Source organism: Choloepus didactylus, chromosome 8 (genome assembly GCF_015220235.1).
Source record: "Choloepus didactylus isolate mChoDid1 chromosome 8, mChoDid1.pri, whole genome shotgun sequence".
In the NCBI taxonomy this organism is placed as follows: domain Eukaryota; kingdom Metazoa; phylum Chordata; class Mammalia; order Pilosa; family Megalonychidae; genus Choloepus; species Choloepus didactylus.
The window spans coordinates 82,308,168-82,332,848 of NC_051314.1; the positions used below are offsets into that span (position 1 = coordinate 82,308,168).

The 24,681-nt window shown below is 53.8% G+C and overlaps 1 protein-coding gene and 1 long non-coding RNA gene across 6 annotated transcripts in view; one reads left to right on the forward strand and one right to left on the reverse strand.

Moving 5' to 3' along the window:
- The window catches only part of RARG (retinoic acid receptor gamma), a 34,166-nt gene that overhangs the window by 1,506 nt on the left and 7,979 nt on the right, over nt 1-24,681 (forward strand). The window contains exons 1-3 of one of the 5 annotated variants that reach the window (XM_037845716.1): nt 11,489-11,691; nt 14,632-14,793; nt 15,741-16,072. In XM_037845716.1, coding sequence (XP_037701644.1) covers nt 15,889-16,072 — 184 coding nt within the window. In that variant the 5' untranslated portion in view covers nt 11,489-11,691; nt 14,632-14,793; nt 15,741-15,888. Of the gene's footprint in view, nt 1-11,488; nt 11,692-14,631; nt 14,794-15,740; nt 16,073-21,985; nt 22,807-24,681 lie in introns of those variants that run through there. The other 4 variants (XM_037845712.1, XM_037845713.1, XM_037845714.1 and 1 more) reach the window with 4 other exon arrangements.
- LOC119541640 lies at nt 212-23,033 on the reverse strand. The gene is made up of 3 exons (XR_005218308.1): nt 22,815-23,033; nt 3,370-3,554; nt 212-2,447 (listed from the first exon to the last, which is right to left on the reverse strand). It is a non-coding gene; the product is annotated as an uncharacterized LOC119541640 (long non-coding RNA).

Consider the following 24,681-nt stretch of genomic DNA (forward strand, 5'->3'; position numbering starts at 1 on the left):
AATCATGCATAAAATACAGAGTTCCCATGTACCACCCTATTATTAATACCTTGCATTAGTGTGGTACCTTTGTCACAATTCACAAAAGAACATTTTTATAATTGTACTAGTAACTATAGTCCATCATTTACAATAGGGTTCAATGTGTTGTACAGTCCTATGTTTTTTTTTAAATTTTTATTCCAGTTATATATATATACACAGACACACACACAAAACCTAAAATTTCCCTTTTTAACCACATTCAGATATATAAATCAGTGCTGTTAACTGCAATCACAATGTTGTTCTACCATCACCACCATCCATTACCAAAACTTTACAATCAATCCAAATAGCTTATATGGTCTCTGAGATGATTACATGAGTTTAAATACCTGCACAGGTGATTAGTAAATGTTTGTTTTCTTTATATTAAAGCTTTGACCTTCCATAGGCATTATGACTCCTTCCTGTGCCATGAAGAGTAGAGGGTGGGGGCACTTGGGATTACATCTTGAGAAATACTCTCTTGTAATAAACAGCTGAGATTTATATCCTTCAAGTTCCAAAGTGCCTTCATCCCTAGCTGGTATCCCTTCTGGAGTGTAGAAAGGGGTAATGGTTCCCATACTTTCATCTAGAAACACTAAGACTCAAAAATCATGATTTCGTCAAGTTTACTCAGTAAGTGTGTCCTTGGTGGACCCAAATGCCCTCCATCCCAGTCCTGGGCTTCAGCCTTTTGAACATATGGCACAGAGTCTCTCATTTCTTGGTGGTCTTGTCTTTTAGGGTCAGGTTATTTGCCTGGAGGCAGGGGATGGGACAGGATGACCTTAAATTCCTTTCCTTCTGTTTCCCAAGAACAAAAACCGTTTTCTCCCATTATTGAGTTGCATTTTGCTCAGAAGTACCTGCCAGAGAGAGATGAAAAGCAAAACCACATTATTTTGTACTATCTTTGTTTATGTAAGACCTATTCAAAATATGCTTACCCTTAAAAGTTCCCCTGGCCCCCTCAGAGCTGTGAAGCACAGCTGGAAAAAGTCCTGAATGTGGGAAATTTGCCGGGGAAGGACTGGAGGGGATAAAGGGCAACCTCCAAGTGCAATCCAGCTCTAGGACATACTTCTAATAGAGGGCATGGAGGGCTGGGATCTGTGTGGGTAGAGTCGTGCGTTCACTCCTGGCTTTCAGGGAAGGGGGTTGCTCTGCAAGTTACTAGGAACCATGCTTTCCAGAGCAGCATCATGTAAAACTTTTATTAGGAAGATGTTAAAATATAAACAAAGGTATAGAGCATTGTTCTGTTAACCCCCATAAACTCATGATGCAGATTCATCAATTATTAAGATTTTGCCACCTTTGCTCATTGTACTCCTTTCTTTCTGTCTTTTTCCCTTTGCTGAGATATTTAAAATTAAAAATGTCATTTCGCTCCATAGTTCAGCATGCATCTCTAGGAAATGAGACTTTTCTTACATAACCCCAAAGCCATTTTCATATCTAACAATATTAACACTGATTCCTTGGCATCAGAAATACCCAATCTATAATTAAATGTCCCCATCTATCTCAAAATGTCTTTTTACAATTTAGGTTGTCCAAATCAGGAACCAAATGACGTCCACATATTCCATTTAGTAGATACGTCTTTTTAAGTCCTCTCTCACTGTTTTGCCTAGTCATTGAGTAACTGAAGAAACTGGGTCAGTTTTCCCTGAATGTCTCATCTTCTGGATATGTCTGATTGCTTCCTTGTTGTGTCCCTTAATTTGTCCCTCCATCCCCTGTATTTCCTGTTCAAGTTGGCTTTAGAGGCTTGCTTAGAGTCATGTTCATTTTTGTTTGTTTGTTTCTTTATTTGGCAAGAATCCCTCATAGGTGGTGCTAACTGCTTCAGATGGTATCACATCTGGAGCTACACAGTGTCCAGTTGTGCCCCTTTTAATGGTGCTGAGATTCCTCAGTGGAGTCAGGTGATGATGGCTTGATTTCTCCATTGTGAAGTTCTCCATCAGCCATCATCCTGGCTTTGTCCATTGATGATTCTTGCTTCAATTGATCAATCATTTGAAAATGGTGATTTTTCTAATTCCACATTCCTTCCACATTTATTAGCAGATTTCTTCTGTAAATTAGAAGTCTTCTCCATCAATTGTAGATAGTTACCTTGAAATATTATTTCTATAAAAAGGCAGCACAAATGCTTAATTTGTTTTCTTTTTAATGGCTAACTTGCAGAATAAATTGGGAGAAGCATCATTTCTTCAAAGATTTAGGCCTAGAGCTGATCATGGGTGGGGAAATGGGGGCTATTCTGTAGCTGCGTCCAGCCCTCACTCAACCCAGGGCATGGGGTGCATGTAGGCCAGACGGACACTGGAGGGCTCAATGTCTGGCCCTTGGGCAGCCAGCAGTGAAATGGACATGACACAGGCCCAGTGTGCAGACAGCTGCAGGACCTAGGGAGAGATAAAGAGAGAGAGAGATGTAAAGTCAGATATGGGGAGGCAGAAAGAGAGATAGGAAGTGAAAAAACAGCTAGACATAGAAGTCAGGAAGAGAGACAAAGAAGCAGAAGTGGAGATGGACACAGAGAACAAAATCCACTCAGGAGCAGAATAGGACAGAAAAGCTGAGAGATGTGGGGTGGGTGGAAAGATGGGAGAAAATAGATTGAAGACAGGGATTGAGAAAGGGGAGGGGAGAAGGAAAATAGACGTATGTTAAAATGATACTAAATTAGAAGGGACAATAGAAGGATAGAGAGTGGAGAAAACAGACATAGAGACACAAGTTAGATGAAGGCAGAATGACCAGTGATAGAGAGAAAGAAGGAAACAGAAGTGGAGAGAGCAAAGTAGATAGAAGGGAAGATCAACACAATGGAAAGGAAAAAACAGTGGGTCCCTGAGAAGGAGGCTGAGAAAGCATATATTGAAACAGAGTAGTGCAGGAGCCAGAGAATTTGAGAAATGTGAAGGGGGACTTAGGGGCTCCCAGCCTGGGATCCAGTCCTAGGCAGATACTTGGGTCTCTCACTTCCAGCCACCTCTTGGTGGCTTCTTCAAACCCCCAGTCCATCCCCAGGGTCAGGGGACTTATGACTATGTGTGGATAGAATAACTGAGACCCTGAATCAAGAATTCCCCACTTCCCTCACCCACAAGCCAGCTGAGCATGAATGTCACTGATGGGATTATGGCTAGAAGATTGAGGTCATAAGGCTGGCAAGCGCTCAGAGATTTGAAAGATGACATATTCAAGCAGTGAGCACTGGGTTCCCAGAAGCTAAGGACCCTGAAGGATGTCAGGATATTCCAGGGGAGAGAGGAGCCAGGAACCCTTTGCTCAGCCACCTCCTCTGGTCCAAGGACCACTGACCTTGTTTGCCAGACTCAAGGTGGTCAGTGGTCCAGAAACTCTTGCTTCAATCGCGATATGCGTGGAATTTCAAGGGTCAGGAAGTGGCCCCTGGACACAGGATGTCCTACCTCCTCTGGTGGGAGAGTCAGTCTTATCCACGTGACCTGCAGAGGAGCCCTGCCAAGAAGAGTCTCCGACGGATGCTGAATAGAGGGGAAGAAATGGCCAACCTGCTCACCTTTAGGGACTGTGGGGGAGGCTCTGAGAACACTTCCCATTCCAGAAGTTGCAGAGGAGGAGGGTCTGGAGCCAGTGGGCGCTCACCCAGAAATGAACTTCAAAGCGGATGTCCCTTCTCACGTCCCAGGACTGAGGGGACCAGGAGGCTGTGAGCAGTCTCCTGCCTATACCTGCCTGGGTGGGGGTTCTAGCTGATCTCTCTCTCCAATGCCCAGAGCTGCTGCTTCAAGCCCCATGTAGCTGGCCTCTTACCGTCACTGGCCTCCCCCAGGAGACTGACAATCTCTCCAGAGACATCAGCCCATCTAAACTATAAGACAGTGCCCCCGAGAGGTGCGAGAGGTGCGTTGTCCCCTAAAGCAGCAGCTGCAGCGTCCTGTGGAAACTGGAGACCCCCAGGCAGCCCCTCGGCCACAGCCACAGCTGTCACCACAGCCCAAGTGGAAGTTGGGACAGGCAGCTTGGCCTCTGGAGCAAGGGTAAATGGGACAAGGTGAGGGGTGGCAGCAGGTCAAGGGTGGACCAGCACAGGGAACACAGGAGGTGTGGGGACAAGCCAAGGAGGGGCAGGAGGGGCAGGCGGGACAAGGAGGGCAGGAGCAGGTGCAGGGTGGGCCCGGAAGGCTGGGGCAGGAGGAGCAGGTAGCTGCGTAGGAGGGACAGGCAGTGCAGGAGGAGGTGGGAGGGGGGCAGGCAGGGCAGGGGCAGGCACAGACAGAGGTGGGACAGGAGAGACAAAGAGAGGCAGCCGGTGGGCTGTGCCTGGAGGGTGTGGCAGGTTGCTGGGGGGCAGCCTTCTTATTTCGAGGTCCCAAGCGAAGGCCCAGAGAGAAGTCCATTCAGCAGGAGCAGCCAGGCTGGGGGCTGGGTGAAGGGGAGGGAAAGGTAGAGCAGGAGGGGCGGACGGTCAGGGGCAGGATTAAACCTAAGACAGCTGAGCCTTAATGATCCTGCAGGGCGCTCAGACCTCCTCATCCAGCCCTCCCCTTCCAGACCTGCCTGGCAGTGCTCTCTTACCCATCCCCCCTCCACCGAAACCCCTCCAACCGCACCAGACCAGAACACGTTCTTCAAATATGACGTGCACTTGCATGCCTCCTGTCTTTTGGTCTTTTTTTCACACAGTTCCTTCTGCTTGGAGTGCCCTTCCTCTTTTCTCCACCTGGCAAGATCCTCTCATCTGTGAAGCGTTCCCCTTCATTCAATCAAAAAAATATTTCTTGAGCTCCAGGCCCCCGTCACCTGTCTGAGTGAGGACACTCTCCAACTTTGATGGCTAGAACTGCTGCTTCATGTTCCCAAGTGGCACCCCGGAAGACACTTGGGGAAGAAGCAGCAGTGGCAGCAGCAGCAGCATTCTGGAAGACTAAGCCAGGGGTGTTGGTGGAAGTTGGCAGGGGAAATAGGACACGTAGGTTCTGGGAGTTTCCAGAGAGGGCACATCCCAGGTATGGGGGTGCCCAACTGTCTCTGGGAAATGGAAAACCAGCCAGGGCAATTATTATTTGAGGATCTATTTTGTGTCAGGCACTGGTAATGAACAAGACAGCCAAGTTTCCTCTCTTACGATGCTCCTATAAGAGTGAGGGGCAGGGAGTAAGATGGTGGGGACAAAAAAAAAAGCCCAGGTAAACAAATGAATAAATTAGTTTATATCAGAGCGTGGGAATGGCTATGGAAGAAAACAGGGTAATGTGATAAAAAGTGACTCAAAGAGAGGTGGATCAATCAGAAGGGGCAACTGGACAACCCCCAAATAGTTGGGTATGACAGCCGTTAAGGGGTTTGGCAAAGATAGAGTCTGTTGATCACCGGCAGGCAGAGGGAGAGCTGCCCAAAGCCAGATGGAACCAGGAGGTTGGGTTATGGAGAAAAATAAAGCTGAACAGGGGATAAGGAATGGTTGGGTCTGCAGTCTAAAATGGGATGGCCAGGGAAGGTAGCATCAAGAAGTGACATTTTAGCAAAGACCTGAGGGAAGTAAGGGAGGAAGCCTTGGAGATGTCTAGTGGAAGAACATTCCAGAGACTGAGGACGGCAAGTGCGATGAGCAAAGGGGAAAGTGATAATGACACAGGTCAGGGAGTATTCCAAGTGAAAAGGGAAAACCACCGGAGGGCTTAGGCAAGTAAGCTTATATGTCTTCTTGGTCCCATATCTGCTGCTAATTAGAATGTTCTGCTTCCTGTGTAATTGGAACAACCACTTTGGAGAACAGTTTGGCATTATCTGATAAAATTGAGCCTATACATACACTTTGACTCTTAGTTCTATATCCCAGAAAAATCCCTGCGGGTATGTATTGGGAAACATGTACAAGAATGTTCACAGCAGCACTCTTTATAATTGCCCACACTGAAAACAACTCAAATGTCCATCAGCAGAAGAATAAAAATTAAATTGCAGTATATTCAGGCAATTGAATATTATCCAACAATAAATACAAACAAACAAAAGACAGCTATGTGCAACAACTTGGAAATATCTCACAAACAAGGTGCTGAGCAAAATAAGTAAGACTCAAAAGATTAATACAGTATCATGTGTTTATATAAACCTTAAAAATAGGCAAAATTAAGTGATATTATTTAAGGATGCACACATAGGTGCTAGAACTATAAAGAAAAACAAGGAAATAATGTATCACAGAGGTCAGGATGGTGGCTTCTTCTTAGGGGAGAGAGGAAATTCTGATCTAGAAGAGATACATGGGAAGCCTCTGGAGTTCAGGAAATGTTCTATTTCTTGATCCGGATGGCAGTTAAAGAAGTGTTCGCTTTATCCCAGTTTATGCTGTTCATTAAATTTGCCTATTATGTACCTAAAGAGAAAATCAAAGTACCACTTCTTTCTCCACTCCATGACACCTTGTTCAGATCATTATCCTGAAGTTTGACACTTCCTAGTCTATACATCTGTCTTTCCCCCTAGACCCTGAGGGTGGTGACCTTCTCTGTATTTCCAGCACCTATCAGCACCTGGCCTATAGCAGATGTTCAATAAATGTTTGCTGAATTGGGCTAAATTGAATTTTCCAAGTCTCTTAGCCAACGGAGAGGTGGGCAGCTGCAGGAGGAGAAGTAGCATGCTCTAGTGAAGAGAGCATGGGACCACCAAGGCCCAGGTTCCCATCCTAGCTCTGCCATTTCCTTGCTGCATGGTATTGGGCAACTTCCTTAACCTCGCTGGTTCTCAGTTTCCTCCTCTTTGAAATGAGGAAGATAATTGCCACCCCTGTCTGTGTGTGGGTTAAATTAGATAACGCACATGTCTAGCACAAGGCCTGACACAGATGATGACTTCTCAACAATCACCCCTCTAGCCCCACATCTCTTCTTCAAAGGAGATCCACCAGAAGGGGCAGCCAGACATCAAAGAGGACCCCAGAGAATGGGCCCACACCCTGGGGACTCCTTGGGGTTGGAGAGGAGATGTAGTCTGGCCAAGGGCTGGCAGACAGGGAGAGCAGAATGGCACCAGGCAGTTGGTGGGAGCTGGCAGGGGAGGCAGGACACCCGGGTCTTGGGAGTTTCCATCAAGGGGAAGTCCCAGGTATGGGTGTGCGAAGGTGCCAGGCTGGCCCCACCCAATACCCTGGCCCCAGGGGATGTGGGTACAGAGAGAAAAGTGGGTCAGAGCAGGGCTGGAACTTAACCCCATTTGTCCCATGGTCTCTTGCCAGCCCTGGAGGTGGAACAGCCACAGAAAGGCCTGCTTCCACCTCCACAGGGCCCTCAATCCCAGGCCCCTATGCTTTTTCTAGACCTTGTATAAAACCTTGGAAGCTCCCCAGTAGACAGAGGAGAGATAACCCTCCAAATCCCCCCAAACCCTGGATACAGGTTCTGTGCAAAACAGACTGCTATCCCCATGTGCAGACACCTGGAGCACTCCCCTCACACACACCCAGGCAACCATGCTCGCTGCAGGGAGTGGGACAGGTTGGGGCTGGATCTGGGGAGGTGGGGGGAGGGTGCATGGCAGAGCAGGCTCAGAGCAGACTTTTCTGTCTGGTAAGGCTCCAGCTGAGCAAATGCAGGAATCCCTCACACTGGGGGATCTGCCAACTTAGGGCCTTGTTTTCTGTGGTTTAATCTCGGGCCTAAGCCCCTTCCCTATCTGTGCTTCTCTAGCCCTTTCTGGAGGAGGAGATGAAGGAAGGGGTGGAATCATTCCAGGGCAGGGTCACTGGCTGTCCCAGAGTCCTGCTTTGGGTATTAGGAAGTGCTTGTTATTCCTCCTTCGTGGCATATTGAAATTTAGGTGGGGAGCAGGAATGGAGGGCCCCTTTTCCTTCTGGGGGAACAGGGTGGCTGAGATCTAGAACCCTGACTCCAGGGTCTTTGCACATACCCTTCCTGCTGCCCTTCCTTCTCTCCACTCTCGCCCTCACTTTTTTCCAGAAGCCTTTCCTAATCTCCCCAGCTGGGGAAGATCCTCCTACTATTCATTCACATGGTACCACATGCCTGTCCATAGTAGCTATTCCAGTTGCAATTTAGGGAATTAGTTGGTTAAGGTCTGATTCCTCTACCAGACAGTGCGCCTGCATGTGCAGAGACCACACCTGGGTATTCCCAGGGCTTGGTATACACTGCTTGGTACATAGAGAATACTTAATAAAGATTTGTTGAATTAATTAGTGGTGCATGTTCAGGGAAGAATTCCTAGAGTTGTGTAGGCTAATCCTGGGTTCCAAAATCAGGGCCTTCTTCTATGTAGGGATCTGGGCAGCACTGGGGCTGCTAAGGACCTTCCACACACAAACTTATTCACCAGGAGAGCCAACAAGTTGGCAAGCAGCAGAATAGGCCTGGCACAAAGGGTGGAGTTGAGCAAGCACAGGAGGCAGGGCTGGCACCAGCCTTGGCACACAGAAGGCCTAGGAGGAGGAGGTAGGAGAGGAGGGGAGGAAGGGATAGGAGAAGACCTATGTTGTACAAAACATGTTTTCATTGCGGTCTCCCTGGGTGCCCTGGTCGCCAAGCCCCAACAGCACATCCGTGCCTTAATGATGTCCTTAGGGGCTGTAACAAGCTCCCATACCATCTCCCTCCTCCCGCAGACATCTGCCAGCCACCTCCGAGCATGGCACAGGACAGGACATCCCCCACAGACCAGACTGGGCATGGAAAAAATGGCCTATTCAGTGTCCTATGCTGGTGAGGAGAGACAAAGGTGAACATTAGGGGTGGGCAATATAGCAAAGTCAGGGCAGGTACAACAGATGTCTGGCTTCTTTTCCTTTCTTCATAATTTCTCCTTTTGGTCTTTGCTCTGTGTTGAAGAGAGCAAAGGGAGCCTGATCCTAGGGCTCCAAGATGTCATTTCTCCAGGTTTCCAGGGTGACAGAGTGGAGCAGCCACAAACTGAGCAAAGCTTAGAAACAGGAATGATTCAAGGGAAAGCAAAATTAGAGGAGCCTCCTCCACCAGTTTCCAGAGGGGAAGAAACTCTTCCCAAGCCTGCTCCTGGAATCCCTGGATAGAAAACTGGCTCCTTGCAGGATGGGTGGAGGGGTGGGGTGAGGAGAAGGGAGAAGAATCCAAACTCCTTACAATGCCCCTCTTCCCTGCCCCCTTATCTGCCTCTGCTGTTTGGTTGACTTCCAGCCTGCCGCAGTGAACAGACCCTAGTTGTGTCCTGGGAGGGGGCTGTAGAGTGGATGGAGGCCGTGAGGGGAGGAGCCAGCCTGGGGTGGGTCTTCCTGGGCATTGCCCCCTGGCTGCTGTCATTGGCTAGGGACAGAGGAGGCTTCAGAAGCGAGAAATTACAGTTACCAAGAGGGACGGATGGACAAACACCTCCCAGAGACAAAAAGATAGGCAGACAGGCAGACAAACCTAGACAAAGAGGAGGACAGAGACAGATGAAACTCTAGAGTCACTCCCCCTTTCGAGTGTTTTGTTCCCTGTTTTAGCTTCCCTGTCCCCATCTGCCACCTGAGCTACAAAGTTTCAGTCTCCAGCTCTTGGCCTCCGGACGCAGCCCCTCCAAAGGAGAGAAAGAGAGAGGGGATACCCAGCAAGGAGAGCATCACTGGGGTGGTGCCCAGTTGTGTGTCAGGATGCCCGGCCAGGTGCCCTCGCCTGGTTTCTGAGAACAGGAGACTCATTCTCTGTAAACCCAGTACAGATGTGCTGGGGGCAAGGTGGGGGAGGGGGATTAGGGTCCCATTCCCAAACCGCAGCTGGGCCCGCCCTTTTTTCACAAGCCACCACCAGGGCAAGAGGGGTTAACTTTGCAGCCTCCCAGCAGGATCTCGGCCACACAGGTGGGGCTGCCATCCCACCCCTGCCTGGACGCCTGGGTCCAACTCCCTGACACTCCCCCCTCCCATGCTGCTGAGAGCTGCTCCCAGGGTAACCAAGCAACCAGGCCACCTGGGGACGGGACCCTGGGGTACCTATTCCCAGTTCTTTCCACCCCTGGAGTGAAAGGGGGGGCCTCGTCTGCACCCCCTTTGACGTCTCCCAATTCTCCTGAGAGAGTCACATCATGCCCCTTCCTTCCCAGCTCCCCTTCACCTGACTGGCTACCAAAAGTGGCCTTTCCCGGGAGGATGGAAACCTGGCTCCCAGGGTGGCACTAAGGACAGAGCAGAGTAATTCCAGTACGGAAAATGTGACATGACACTGGAGTCCAGGTCCCCAGTGCTGGTCACCCTATGAAGGTTGCTGAGGAGGGCCTTTGGGTATCTCTCTCCAGCCTAGCCCAGCCCCTACTACTGCTCCCTTTCTCCATTTCTATCTCATTCCCTGTGGGAGTGTTTGGGGTCCATGCACACATTTTGGACTTTGGGCCCCTTCTTTTCTTTCAGTCTGTCTTCTGTAGAATGGAGAGTGAACCTCCTGGGTTCCCACTGTAAGGCTGGTAGTCTGTGGGGGTCAAATTGAATCTGGGTGCGCGCAAGCACACACACACATACACACACAGATCCAGAGTCAACAACATTCATGGCGCATCTACCAGGCAGGCCGGCAGGCAGGAGCTGGCTAAGGCAGACACACACCCTCTGCCTGGGCTTTCTCCCTCACACCCAGCCAAGACTCCTCCCACTCCCAGCTACAGTTCCCCCAGTCTCCCTCTCCCCCTACCCCCAGACTCTCTCCCTCCAGATCCGAACCTAAAGAAGCTAAAGGTGGGGACAACAGTGGCAGCCAGGGACCCAGGCACCCTCACTCTCCGAGCTTTACTCAAGGCAGGGTGAGAGGAAGATCTGCATGCCTGAGCCTCAGCAACCCCCTGCACCCCCCACCAACCAACCCCTACCAGTTAAAACAGTTTGCTTTTGGGACCAAAGGATGGCCTGGGATAAGCAAGAGGAAGTGAGAGATGACTTTTAACTGCTGGTGAAAGCAAAGCTAAGGGTAAGGACAGTGGCATCTGCCCCGGCATACCCCTGCCCAGTCACTCCACCCCTGGGAAGACTTGGATACAGTCCCCACAGCCTACCGTGGGGAAGAAGGAGAAACCGGCATCACCAAACCACAGCTTGGCCAGAGACAACTTGACCAGTCCCCCCAAATGGCAAGAAGGGGCTAAGTGCCAGAGAGAAAGAGTGGCAGCATGGGGCCCAGGACACTGACCTCCTCTGCCAGCCTTGCCCAGTCTCCCCAGGGATGGAGCCACGGAAGCCCAGCGAATGGGAGGGGCAGAGACCCGGGCTTCCTGAGCCGCCCCGCCCAGCCCCCCTCCTACCCACCTCCCGCCCCCCAGCCCCAGGGCACCGAGGAGGGAGCCGGGCAGGGGCAGGCGGCAGGGGAGGGAGGAGCGAGGGCGGGAGGGGGAGGCGGGAGCCGGGCAGGGAGGGAGGTGGTGGGGGGGTGTGGGGAGGGAGAAAAAGAAAGAAAATATTTTCCGTGTCCCCGCCTGCAGAGTCAGTGTGCGGTTTGGGAGAAAATGTGTCGGATATTTTGGGGCGGTCACGTGGGCGGGCGGGCTCGGAGAGGCCCCGGGACGGTCCCAGCCTAGAGCCGTCCCCCCCCAGAGTCCCCCATTACCGCGAGCCCCTGACACCGCGACGCTGCATCCCCGCGACCATCCGACGCCGGGACCTCGGGGCTCCGCGGCCTCCCTTCCCCCCTCCCACCCCTCCAGGTGAGTCAGTCGGGGACGCAGGCTCGCCCGCCCGCCCCGACGCCAGGGTCCCGGGTGAAGCGGGCCGGGGGAGGGGGCGCTGAGGAGCGACGCCGATTCTTCCTTTCTCGGTCTGGTCCGGTGTCCGCAGGGTTTGAGGGGGGCTTCCCCCCGACTTGGGGGTCAGCCCTAGTGTGCGAAGGAAAGGGGGAAATTTTTCGAGGGGCTGAGGATGGGCTCGGTTATCTATTTTGGTGAGGGAGGCGCGCCAGGGCATTTGGGAGAGGTTCTCCAGCCAGGGAGCATCTATCCTCTGGGCTTGGAGTGTGAAGACAGATGGGGTTCCTTCCTGTGCGGAGGGACGACGCCATCTCTCAGGCTTCCCTCGGAGGACTCTGAGGGGTGGATTTTATGGTCCAAGCTGGTCCAAGTTCCTCCCTTCCCAGTGAAATAGCACAGTGTGGACATGGGAAGGGTAATGGAAGAGTACAAAGGCAAGTGGATTCTGGCCCTCTGAGTCCAGGAGTTTGGAGGGACAAGTGGATAGGATAGGGGGATGTGAAGTTTCCTTGGACCACCAGTTCAAGATTTCCTCTGTCATATCCCTAACTGTGTGTGTGAGTCTTGGCTCCCTCCAGCCAAGGTGGGGAGCCCAAATGGAACAAAAGGAGAGCTGGAACACTGGGACAGGGACCCAGGAGTCCTAGTCCTCGGAGCCACCATTTGAGGCTGCCTCTCTGTCTATAAGCAGTTATAGCCCAGTCCCCTCAACCTGACCCAGCATGCAGGAGGGATCTCTTCAGGTGGTAAAAGTTAGAGGGTAAGAGTGTGAATGACTGGGGGGAAGGAAGGGGTCACAGGGGAGCCAGAGGGATTCTATAGGGCAAGAAGCTGAGATGACTGTGCCTCTTCAGGACCCATGTCTAGTGGGGCTGGAATCCCAGTCCTCAAGTCCCAGGCTCCTGCCCTAACCATCACACCTCAGATGCTGAGTTGGGTTCAGGGACCATAGCCAGTGTCCCATATCCCTGAGGCAAGAAAAGAAGAGGCATTGGGGGAAGGAGTGTGTTGGGGGTACTGTATAGAGGGTGCCTGAAGCTTGGGTATCCCTTTCCAAATTGACACACACAACACACACACACACACATGCTGTGGCTCAGAGCCTGGTAGGCAGCACTGGGCACGCCCCTCCACCCCGGCACACCCCCACCCCTGGCTCAGAAAGCCACCTAACTGGCACCTCCAGTTCCCCCCTCTGCCCCACCCTGCCCATGCCCTCTGATGCCCACACACATTCCACTGGCATTGCCTGCCTGCCTCCTGGGCACTGCCCCTCCCTGAGGCCAGTGGGGTGGAGGGAGGGCACCTGGGGATGAGAGGTAGAGATTCAAGAGTCCGGACTCCCCTAAGGGTGGCACCAGGCCAGGGAAACCCAGTGTGCCACTGTCTCCTGGGGAGCAGGCTGGGGGCCCAGGCTACAGCAGAGGACGCCTGGGTTCTCCGCCCAGGCCTGGGATAGGGTCATGGAAAAAGGTGGTCGTGTTTATACAGAGGGGAGGGGGGCAGCGGGTAGAGAGCAGCCGACAAGAGTGGCTTTGTTCCAGCCTCTGGAGCGGGCAGGGCAGCAGGGAGACGTGCACCCCCCCCCCCCCTCCATCCGGCAGCCCCCTCATCCATGCCCTTCCCTCGGCTCCACCTCATCTCTAAGAGAGGCAGCTTTGTAAGAGCCCCTTCCCCCTAATCAGCCCCCTCCCCCAATCTGAGGTAGCATCTTGGGAGGAGAGCAGTGTTTTGTCCCTTCCACAGGTTCCTCAGAACCAAGGCATCTGGGTCCCTAGTTTTGGAATTTCCTTTTACTCTCTGCACCACTCTCTTCAGTTCCTTGGTTGCTTCCTCTTCCCTAGGACAGCACAGATACAGAGGCTCAAAAATGCGATGAATCTCTGCTCCTTACCCTCTTCACTTTACTCCAACTCCCATCTTTGAGGCAAAGTAGGGGGGAGGCCAGGGAGAGGTAGGCTGTTCTTGACTCATTCACCAGCCTCCTGCCTTGTCGAGGAGCGAGGAGCGGGAGTCTGAGCATCCCTCTCTGGCATGTCCCCCTGCAGCTGTTCTGCTGCACCCTCAGGCCTCTGTTTCCCACCTGCAGGTGAGAGGCAAAGACAATGAGGGCTGGGACAGAAAACCAGGTTCCGGTTTGCTATCTAATCTGAGTCTGGGGAAGATGGTGGGAGGGGACCTCTAGTAGCTTCTCACCCTTGGTACTGGAGGGGTTAATCCACCTGGAATGTGGCCCGGCCTGTTGAGCTATGGCCCAGGGCCCTCAGGGGCCCAGAACTCCTGGCTCCACCTGGGCTCTATCAGGTATGAGGATTTCAGGGAGTAGAGGAAGGCAAAGGAGAGAGGGACCTTGGGTGTTAGGAACTCAGACTTCTAGGGCCTGGGAGATACTGTGCTAAGGAGTCTGAGGGTGCTGGGAATATGGGTGGTGCCTAGTGAAAGGCAAAGGATGCTTCATACATTGGGACTGAGTGAATGGTGGTGACAATTTATCCTCAGGGGCTTCAAGGTCAAGGTAGATGAGAGAGAGAAAAAAAGGGGGGAAAAAATGAGCAGAGGTGCAAAGACTCAGAAATATTGATCCTAGAAAAAAATACTGATGGAAAGTGATGCAGAAATACCCATCACCTACCTCTGGTCTGTCCACCCCGTGATTCCTATGTGTTTCGCACTCTGTTGGTCCTTCTCTGCCCACCTTCATATTCGTTACAGTTCTGGCTGGTGGAGGAGGGACCAGGCTCCGGTGACACCCTCCCCAGCCCACTAACTCCCTAGAGAGGTGGGTGGTTCTGGGGCTCCTGGGGAAGCTAACCTTTCCCTCACTAGCATCAGGAGAGGAACCACCTGTCTGGCCCTGGGATTCCCATTTCCTCCCTCTCTCCTTCCCCCCCCCTTCCATAGGCTCAGGTTGAAAATCTCAGGGGGCAGGCTACAGTTGAAGCAGAGGAGGATGCAGAGAGGACTTTCAAGTAGAGAGCCAGAGAAGAGAGAAAAAGGAGATAGAGAAGAGAAGTATGCTGGGAACATGAGGACAAGGAGAAGAGCTTCCTGGCATTGAACCTGGTACAGAGTGGGGGTTCTATCAGTGTCTGTGCAATTGAAGGAGAGGGTGAAAGAGAGGTTAGGGGGTGAGGGATAACTGGGGACAAAGAAAGAATTGGGAGGGGAAACTGGAAGAGGGAGTAGAAGAAGGTGGAGAGAGAAGGAAATACTAATTAAAAGAGAGGTATGGAGCAAGGGAAGGAACAAAGAGAAATCAAATGAGATACTTAGCATTTAGTATGTGCCCTACATTGTTCTAAATACATGTGTTAGATATGTTAAATTATTTATTCCTTACGACAACCTTATGAGCTGGGCCCTATTATTATTCCCATTTTACATATGAGGAAACTGAGGCACAGAGAGATTAATATGTCCAAGGTCCCACAGCTAGCAAGTAGTGGGGGTGTCAATTCTTGTTGTCTGGCTCCTAACTTTTACACTATACTCCTCTCCAGACAGGTGAAGAGCTCCAGAATTACAACAGATATATATATATGCTTTCTCCAGGCTGGTAGGGAGTTTGAATCTTGGCTTCGTCGCTTACCATCATGTGACCTTAAATTAGTCATTCAACCTCAGCTACCTCATCTGCAAAATGGGAATCCTAATTTCTACTTCCCAGGATTTATGTGAGGGTTAAATAAAATGTCAGGCCCAATGCCTGGCATATAGTGGGTGCTTAATAAATGGCCACTTCTCAGCCTGGGAGTCCTCTCTGCCAAGAATCCTCAGACCTATCATTCACCTTGGAACCTCAGCTTACCCTTTTTGGAACTAATCTGGAAAGTTTCTCTGAGCCTGTAGGACCCCTGCCCTGCCACCTTTATGCCTCCACCAGGGCCTTGAGCCAGGGCGCTGCAAACACTAGCAGCACTGAGGGAGAAGGCTCCTACTGAGGGGCCATGGGGCTTAGAACCTCAGAGTGACCATTCTCACATTCTCCCTTTTCTTCTTTTTCTCCCTAGGACCCTTGGAGACCCAGTGGGCAGGCCAGGCAGGGTGGGCACGGAGCCCCCCAGGCCAGGGCAGTGGGCATGGGCGGGGGCTGTGGCTGAAGACCTCCCCTGCCCACTGCAGACCCCAGGGGACTCAGCCCCCCACACCGCAGCTGCCATGGCCACAAATAAGGAGCGACTCTTTGCACCCGGTCCCTTGGGGCCTGGATCTGGCTACCCAGGGGCTGGCTTCCCCTTTGCCTTTCCAGGGGCACTCAGGGGGTCTCCGCCTTTCGAGATGCTGAGCCCTAGCTTCCGGGGCCTGGGACAGCCTGACCTCCCCAAGGAGATGGCCTCTCTGTGTGAGTCTAAGGGATCTTGCGGGATGAGGGCAAGTGGAAACAGGAGGGCATTTGGAGGGTGGATGAATGGATCATATGGAAAATTATGAGTGGAGGCAGGGGATGGAGGCTTGGTCTAATGGAGTAGGTAGCAGTGGTGGTAAGAAGGGGGGTTGGATGTGGAACAAATGGAAATGTTTGCAAATGAAAGGTCTGCTCAAATAGGATGGGGAAATAGCATGCCTAAAATGGGGTTCTAAAAGGTCCAACTGGTTGAAGGCTGACCTTGCCTCCTGAGTCAGTCTACTAGCAGAGAGCACCGGCAAGGCATCAGGCCTAGTGAAGCCTGAGGCTGCTGCCTGCATGCAGGGGAGGGGGCAGTGGGTGGGAGGGAGCCAGGCTAGGAAGTAGAGGAATCTGGGAGGCCAGTCAGATGGCTCTGTGACCAAGAGATAAAACTGTCCCGAATCTGGGGGAGGCTGCACAAAGGGGAAAGAAATCTAGTCCTAGGTGTCCAAAGATGTGTGGGGTCTGGAGATGCTCCTGCTTGGTTTTGGGGAGGAGAGAAATAGTCATAAAGAAGGTGGCTCTTGCACCATAAGTAATCCCAGGAGGCAGAAGGGGTGTTCCAGAAGCATCTTCTCCTCTAGCCCTGTAGGTTCTGGGCTCCTCCCCTGCCTCCAGGTCTGGCCTATTGCCCACAGGCTGTGCAGATCCCTACTTGTCCCTCAAGCCTGCTCTCTTTGGGTTAAGCCTGTGACTGCTGACAGCCAGGCAAGGCTCGGGCCTCTCCTCCTCTGGGTTTGTTGTCCTCCCACTTTGTAGTTGTTCCTCCTGGCCAGGCAGTACAGGTCGGGGAGTCCCCGACCTGGAGGGCTGGGATGCTGGGCTCTGTGAGGTAAAGAGTCAGCATATAAGCTAGTGAGGAGAAGACCTCACTTGGGAAGAAGGGAAGGTGACTGGAATAGAGGCTGAGAGATAGAGTCGAGGAGAGGAAAAGGCAAAAAGACACATCCTTTATAGTTCCACAAACTCAGAGAAAGAGGTGGAAGAGAAGGAGCTCTGCCTTCAGGAGGGGCACTCGGGGCGGGAGGGTGTATGCTTAAGGGGGGGTGACTAGACAGAGTTGGCAGCTCCACTGGAAAGTGTGTGCTCATCTGGAAAAGGCATGCATGTGTGTGTTCAGACCATGTGCAGTTGTGTGTGCACAGCATCTCTCTGAGACTGCTCACATACAGAATTCCAGTGTGTGCAACAAAGAGTCAGTGTGAGGAGTGAGGCGGTATTTAACGGGGTTGCTGACGTTGTGTCTGGTGTTTGGTGAGGCCTGCCAGTGGCATGTCTGTAGTCCAACAGGGGTTATTTGGGTGGCAGGCAGGTGAACAAGAGAGCACAAAGCCCCTCTTTTTGGAAAACCCAGCCGGGTCTCCCTCTACCTCATTGCCACCCATGCATCTGCCCCAGAGGTCTGGGAAGGTGGGAAGGAATGTGAATATACTTCTTGCAAAGAACTATACAACTCAATCACTTAGGACATGATTTTTACCCAGGTCCTGAGAGAGGCAACTGAAGGAACTGGAGTAAGGAGGGAGAGGGGCAAGAGAATGGTCATGGGTTGGGGACAGCTGAGAAGAATGCTGAGAGCTAGTAGTCAGTTCCCAGAGAAGTTTTCCCCATGCCCCTTTGCCCTGGACATATTGAGGTCTAGGTCAGAGTTCAAAGTAAGTTCCACTAAGGGGAAGGGGTCAGGTGGGGCTCCATTCCCAAAGGCAGCCCTGAGGGAGTGGGGCTGTGAGGAGACATTTGAAGGAGGAGCCAGAATAGGGCAGGGAGCTGGGGAGGGTGCGGCTGGCAGCTGGGGACAGGCCTGGGCAAAGAGGTGGCGGCAGGGTGGGGAGGAGGGGGAGGATTGGGCCCAGCCAGCTTGGATGGGGGTGGGGCATGCAGCACCTGGTGGTAGTTGAGAGGGAAGGAGAGCAGAGAAGAAGGGATCCTGAGTCTGGGAAACCTCCCAGAATGGGAGAGTAGCTGAAGGGTGAGAGAGTGGCATTTCTCATTCTCTGACATGCTGCCCCATGACCATCTCAGGGACAGGGATTAGAGGTCTAAGTTTGATGCCAAAGCCATACACTCACCTTGAATCTGTGCCTCTCATCACCCTTTTTCTCTTATTCTAAAGGAGGGAGTGGTCCATGAAGGAGCCTGGACCTACCTGGGGCTGGCTCCTGGATCCTCCTGCCGGGCCCCTAGCACCTTGGGGATCTCCTTGTTGAGAAGGGAAGTCTTGCTTCATCTCTTGGGATTCTCCAGGGGCCTGAGTGGGTGAGGCGGGTGTCTCAGAACACTGTAGTGGAGGAGGAGAGACGCCAGGGAAGCATGTGCCACAGAGGCAAGCACAGGCCTGTGTACATGGGAAAGCAGAGGGATGTGTGTGTGCGTGCACACATGTGCATGTGCATGGAATCCCTGGGGTCTGTATCCCTGTATCTCTGTGTTGATGCACATTGGTATGTTGTATGTTTGCTCTGTCAGAGTATAGGGGAATGGAGTGTGATGGGAGGGAACAGAAGCTTTGCCCTCCTCCTCTTGAGGACCTGGTGCAGTTTGTCCTTCAAACTTGTTTCGAAGGTGGTGCCCTGGCCATGGGACCAGTGTCCCTGGGGTAAGGAACCCAGGCTTCACCACTTTAAGTCACATGGAGAAATGGAAGGCAGGCAGGCACAGGGAGAAAGTCATTCCTATTTAAAAGAAACTGAAAAAGAGAGACTTGCAGACCTAAACAAGATGAGGGAGAGACACACAGGCCAAAAGGCGCAGACATAGAGAGAACCCCAAAAGGAGCAGACATAGAGAGAACCCAGACGCCGGGAGAAGCAAGGAGAACAAGCAGGCAAGTAAGGGAGATGGGCAGGCGGCAGCACAGGCCTCCTCAAGGAAAAAATCCCAGCCGACTGCCTCCTTTCCCCTCCCCTCCCCGGCTCACTCCGGCTCCGGCTCCGGCTCCAGCTCCAGGCCGACACAAATGGGGCTTTGATTGCAACAGGAAACCTCTCCGGCGGGGGGAGCCGGGCAGGCCACCGCCGCTGGGGCCCAGGCTGCACCCCCCTCTCCTGGCCCCCAACCCAGTCCCAGCCCCCATCCTGCCCAGAACTCCTCACATCCCTACTTTGGGCCTGGTCACCCATTCACACCTCCCTACCCCACCTCCCCTCTGCTGCTGCTCCCTCCTCCAGAGACCCTTCCCCTTGCCCAGTGCTATCCACTCTTCAGGTGGGACTCAAATTAGGACCTACCCTTGGGGCATGGCCAGCTTTGCTTTGAAATGCCCCCTCTTTAGTTTCTGAGGGAGAGTTTTGGAAGAAAAGGAGAATTTAGCATGAGGAATTTAGAGCCGGTTATCCTCAAGCTCCATCCAGAAGTTGAGCGAGTGTGTGTGTGTGTGTGTGTGTGTGTGTGCGCGCGCGCACGCGCGTGCACACATAAGGAGTTAGTTGTCCCTCCCCCCAGAGTCCTACGTTGGCGAAACTCATCTTTGCCAGGGTGGTAGGGGCTCTGAGGGGTGACCGTGCAAAACTCAGTGCTAAAGGCCTTGCTAGAGGGGGAGGGGTGCACTCTTGTTTGCCTCTGAGGCCATGCCTTTGCAGGGCTCTAGCTGGGGGGAGGGTGTGTGTGTGTGCTGTGGTGGTGGGGATCATAGAGAAGGGGGTGAGTCAGGCAGCCCCCCCCCATACTCCCACCAGGCTGGCGGAGAACATCTGGTTCCCATGAAATGCTAGAAGGCTAATGGGTCTAATTGCTGCAATAAGTGCTGGGGGAACTTTGGGGAGAAGAGGAGGCACTAGATTCGCCCCCCCCCCCATTCTCTTACCTTCTCCCCAAAGCTGTACTGTCTCTCTCTATGGGGGCTTGGGGTTGATAGAAAGAGTGGGTTGGACACCCGAATGCCTGATCCAGAGGGTCCCCGCTCCCTGCAATGCTTGGGAAGCATACACAGATGGGGTGATGAGGAGTGGGGTGCATCTGGTGAAGAGAAAGGGGGCTACTGAGGACTCATGGCTTCCAAGAGCCCTCCCCCCCACCTCCTTCTGTGCCCTACTCCTAACCCCCTCCCCGTGGCCTGGCCACTTCTGGTTCTAATTACCAACCAGGCAAGCCTGACTTAATTGGGACCTTTCAGATTTCGGAGGGAGGAGGGAGAGGACCGACAGTCTGAAGTTTACTAATCAGGGCTTGCTCCCCCTTGTTTTGAGGGTACTCCACATTTTGCTCTGAATTGATTTTGTCACTGGCCCGATTTAATTTAGAAACCTACCACTCCCTTTTCTTTCTTTTTTATTTGGTGTGTGTGTGTGTGTGTGTGTGGCTGGATTTAGAAAGGAGATATTTGGGATCGGGGTACAAACGAGAATTCACTCGGGTTGAAAGAGGACTGCATCACCTCTCCATCTCTCGCTTTAAATCCCCCAGTCAGCCCTGCCACTCCGCGCCGCCCCCCCCCCCCCCCCCCCCTCCGCAAACCGGACCTTCCCAGCCGGGTTCGTCTTCCTCCCCGGTTCGGCCCCCAGCCCTGCCATCTCTCAATCCCCGGCAGCCACCGGGGCCCCTCCCCCGCGCCCGCCCGCCCTCGCCTACTCTGGCACCCCTTCCTGCTCTTTATTTTTTCCAAGCCGGCGCCCACTCCTGCAGCACCCCAGTGCGCCCCCAACCCGGTACAACAGATTCTTAGAAAAGCGCACCCCGCCCTGGCCCAGCCACCGCCGCCGGGCGGGGGAAGGGGCCGGGCCGGGCGCCGCTCCCGCTCCCCGGGCGCTCCCCGTGTGAGCGGCGCTGACAGAGCCGGCTGGGCCGGCCCGCCGGGAGGCCGGGCGGGCGGCGGGCAGGCGGGGCGCGGGGGAGGGGGTGGTTTCCGGGAGTCGCCGCCGCTGGCGCTGTCCCGGGGCCAGGGCCCCCGATTCGGCCCAGCCCTGCCTGGGCAAACTCGTGACGTGGCCAACCCCCCGCCCCCCTCACCCCTTTCTCCGCCGGGTGAGGGCGCTCAGTGCCCGGAAGGGGCAACACGGGAACAGTGAGGCGATCCGTGGAGATCTAGAGGCACAAAGTGTGGAACTGAAGGGGAGAGAAGGGGCAGTTATTGCCTATGACGGGGATATTTTATGACTCTGAGGACATTTAATGACTAGAAGCAGTAATTGCCGAGGGGGCCCTTGACTCTTTGGGGGCAACCGGCACGGCAGGAACTCTGCGGGAGAGGAGTTGGCACTCAGGAGGGCATTTTTGTCTGAGGCGCAGTTAGCACTGAAGGGACAGTTTGGGAGGGTGTAGTTTTGTGCTTTTAAAGTGCAGTAAGGTTCGCAAGAGGGGCAGTAAGAGGCAGTTGAGGCGCTTAGGGAGTGTCACTTGTGGGATGAGGCTTCGGGGATTGGAGGGACGCGGCCCGGGACGCGACGGAGGAAGGACGGCTCGGACTAGGAGGGGTAGACTTTGGGCTGCGCTGGAGGAGGCGGAGGGACTCTGCGCCGCGGCGCTGGCGAAAGCCTGGGCGGGGTGGGGCGGGGCGGGGTCAGGAGGAGGTGAGCGCGCCCGGCCACCAGCCCCGAGGGGGGTTCCCGGAGAGTTCACGGCGGGAGCGCGCTCCGGCCCTTGGACCGGGGGTGGGGAAGACGGGAAGGAAGGAGGAGGCCAGGCGCGCGGAGCCGCAGGAATGTACTGTTCGGTCCTCCAGCGCGCGCGCGGAGGGAGAGGGCGGAGCCAGGCCTGGGAATGGGGTGGGGGAATGGGGTGGTGGTGGAGGTAGAGCTGGTCCCGGGCTTTGGAGAACTGCCTCACCGAAGGAACCTCCACGTTCCTCTCTTCCTAGTTATCCTTGACGTCCCCTGCCTGCATAGATTTGTGCGAAAAGGGGATTATGGGGGTGGGAGGGGGAGAGTAGGTGAGGGAGAACTCTATGAAAAGGAAATGCGTGTGCTTGGTTCCTCTCCTCCCTATCCCGACTAGGGCACGCATCTAAGTGCAAATGCCTGCAAAGCCTCCGGGTTGTGGAGAGCGAATGCTTGCAAGCAATCTCCCAAACCAGGTGTCCCTGTACACACGCGTGCGCATTTATGATTTTATGTGCGTGCAGACATGTATGTGCACTATTGCATATTTGCAAACGCGTGCCTGCTAAGATAAATGCATGCACTGATGTGTGTCTAAGCAAGCAAGCGCGCCACGGAGCGAGTGTATCTAAGTGTATGTGTGTGCGCTCCGCTTCCAGCCCTGCTCATCTTGGTGCCCGGCCCCCTTCGCTCTCCAAGCCCCACCCCCCACCCCTCCGGGCTTCGCTTTTACAAAAGGTCTCCCCAGTGCTTGCTGCGGAGGCACCCAGAGAGAGCCCGACCGCGGCTGAAGTGGAAGCCTTGGCTTCGCGCCCCGCCCAGTCCCTTTCCCCTGCTGGGGATCCCCCTCTTCCCCGCCCATCCCTTACCCCCTATGCAGCCCGGCGCCCTATGCTAGCCCTCCCCCTCCCCCCCTCCAGGAGCGGGGCGCCGCCGGGGGAGGAGGGGGAATCGGCTGCGGGTCCTTGGTGTTCCTAGCACCCAGCTTCCCTCCAAGCCGGGTCGCGATGTACGACTGCATGGAAGCGTTTGCCCCGGGTCCGCGACGGCTGTACGGGGCGGCGGGGCCCGGGGCCGGCTTGCTGCGCAGAGCCACCGGCAGCTCCTGTTTCGCCGGACTTGAGCCTTTTGCTTGGCCGCAACCCACCAGTCTACAATGTACGTACCGGAGTCCGGAGGTGGGGTGCAGGAAAGGCGGGGGCTCACTCCTTTCGTGTGTAAAAGATGAAACTGGGGTGCAGGCGGAGATACTGGCCCTTTAAACGTGAGGGCGGGTGTGTAGGAAAGAGGGGTACTGGCCCTTTAAACGTGGGGGCCTCAGCGACTCCTTTGGGTGTGTGCAGTACTGTTTGGAGTGTGTGTGGTTTTTATGGTGGGTGTTTAGTCAAGATCTGTGGTTGATGCCACTCCAGAATTCCTGGGGATACGGGACCTATCCCAGTGTCGGTAGTTGGTGCCCACAGGTCCCTGGACCCGGAGGGGTATGGCACCCAGGCCCGTGGTTGGCATTTGTAAAGTCCATGTGGGAAATTGGGAGTGTAAAAGATATTATTTGCTTAGCGTGTGAATCCCTGGAGTGCGCGTCGCCTTGCTTAGGTGGTGTGGGTGTGGGTGTAGGGGTCTCTCCAGGGACTCACTCTCAGACAGCGTTGGCAGGTCCGCACGGCCCTGTGTGGGGATGTTTGTGGGGTGAGGCCAGGAGGGCGTGTGCCCCTGCGTGGCTGTGGGGGTGGTTTTGGAAAGTGATGTCTGCGAGAACGTGTCCTATGTGTCCTCCTGCAGGGGTGGAAGGGGTTGCCCCCCACCCCCACCCCCATTTCAGAAAGAAAGAAATTTGGAAGTGTGCAGAGGTGACTTTTCCTATGGCTCCAACTTGCACAACTTGAGCAGGAAGCGAAAAGTTTAAAGGAAAGTCTGTGTGTGGCTGGGTGGCCTGGAGGGGACAGCGGCAGAAGGAGTTCAATAACTGGGTCCCCCAATATCCATCTTCCCTGCCCTATGAAATGAGAGATGCCAGCCCTGGGGCCCTGGAACCCCTTTCCAGAGTGGTAATAAAAAGCTGGGGACTGAGAGGCAGTAAAAATGAAGTCCAGATGAGAAGCGTCTTTGAAGCCTGGGCCGTAGTGTTTGGCGGGGGTGGGATATGGGGAGGGGCCGGGAGGAGAGCCTGAAACACCTCCCAAATTTACCCGGGGCCGGGTCTGAGCTCGCAGCTCCGGTGCGGGAGTCTGGGGACGAGGGGCTTCGGGGCACGCTACGAAGGGGCGGGCGGCGGGCGGGGCGGTGGACGCTGAGGGAGTGCGCACGCCGGGTCACCGAGCCCCGCCAACGCGCCTCGCTCCTTGGCACTCGGCAGCGCTGTTTACAAGTTCGGCTTTTTTTTTTTTTGTCTTTTGATTCCAGAGCGCAGAGCTGCTCAAATTTAACGACTGGGGAGATTGGAAGAGGGAGGCGCAAACAGGAGGCTGTACTTTGGGGTGGGGCGAGAATTAAAAATGTGGCATTTAAAGTGTGGAGAAAGCATGGAACTATTGCTTTGCACCAGATCCTTGCGAATTCTTAACCTTCCTTTCATTAACCAATAGGTTGGGGAACTGGGGGTAGGGGGTAGGGAATCACCCAGGAAGGGTTTTTTGTGGGGCCTGAGCAGTCCTTTTTCAGGTCCATGGAAGCCTTTTGGAATTGGCTGGCAGCAGGGGTTTGCATTTCAGTTTGGACTAATAATTTGGCCTCTAGGGTTCCTGGTAGGCAGAGGAAGCCAGCTTCAGGCCTGCCTCCACACACTTTCAGACCTGGGTGTCTAAACCAGGGAAGGAAAGAGGTCCTCTGAAGGGAGGGCGGGATGGTGTGTTTGTGCATGTTTGGAGGTTTCGGTGTCCTGGTGCTGCGTTGACAGGCTGGGCTGTTTGTCTGGTGGTAGAGAGGTTTGCTTGCAAATGCAAACCTGAGTGCTGGGTGTCGTGTGTTGGCTTTGTGACTTGTGCCCCACCTCCATGGTGTGACTGGAGTAAGCGTGCCTTTATGCCCGCCTGC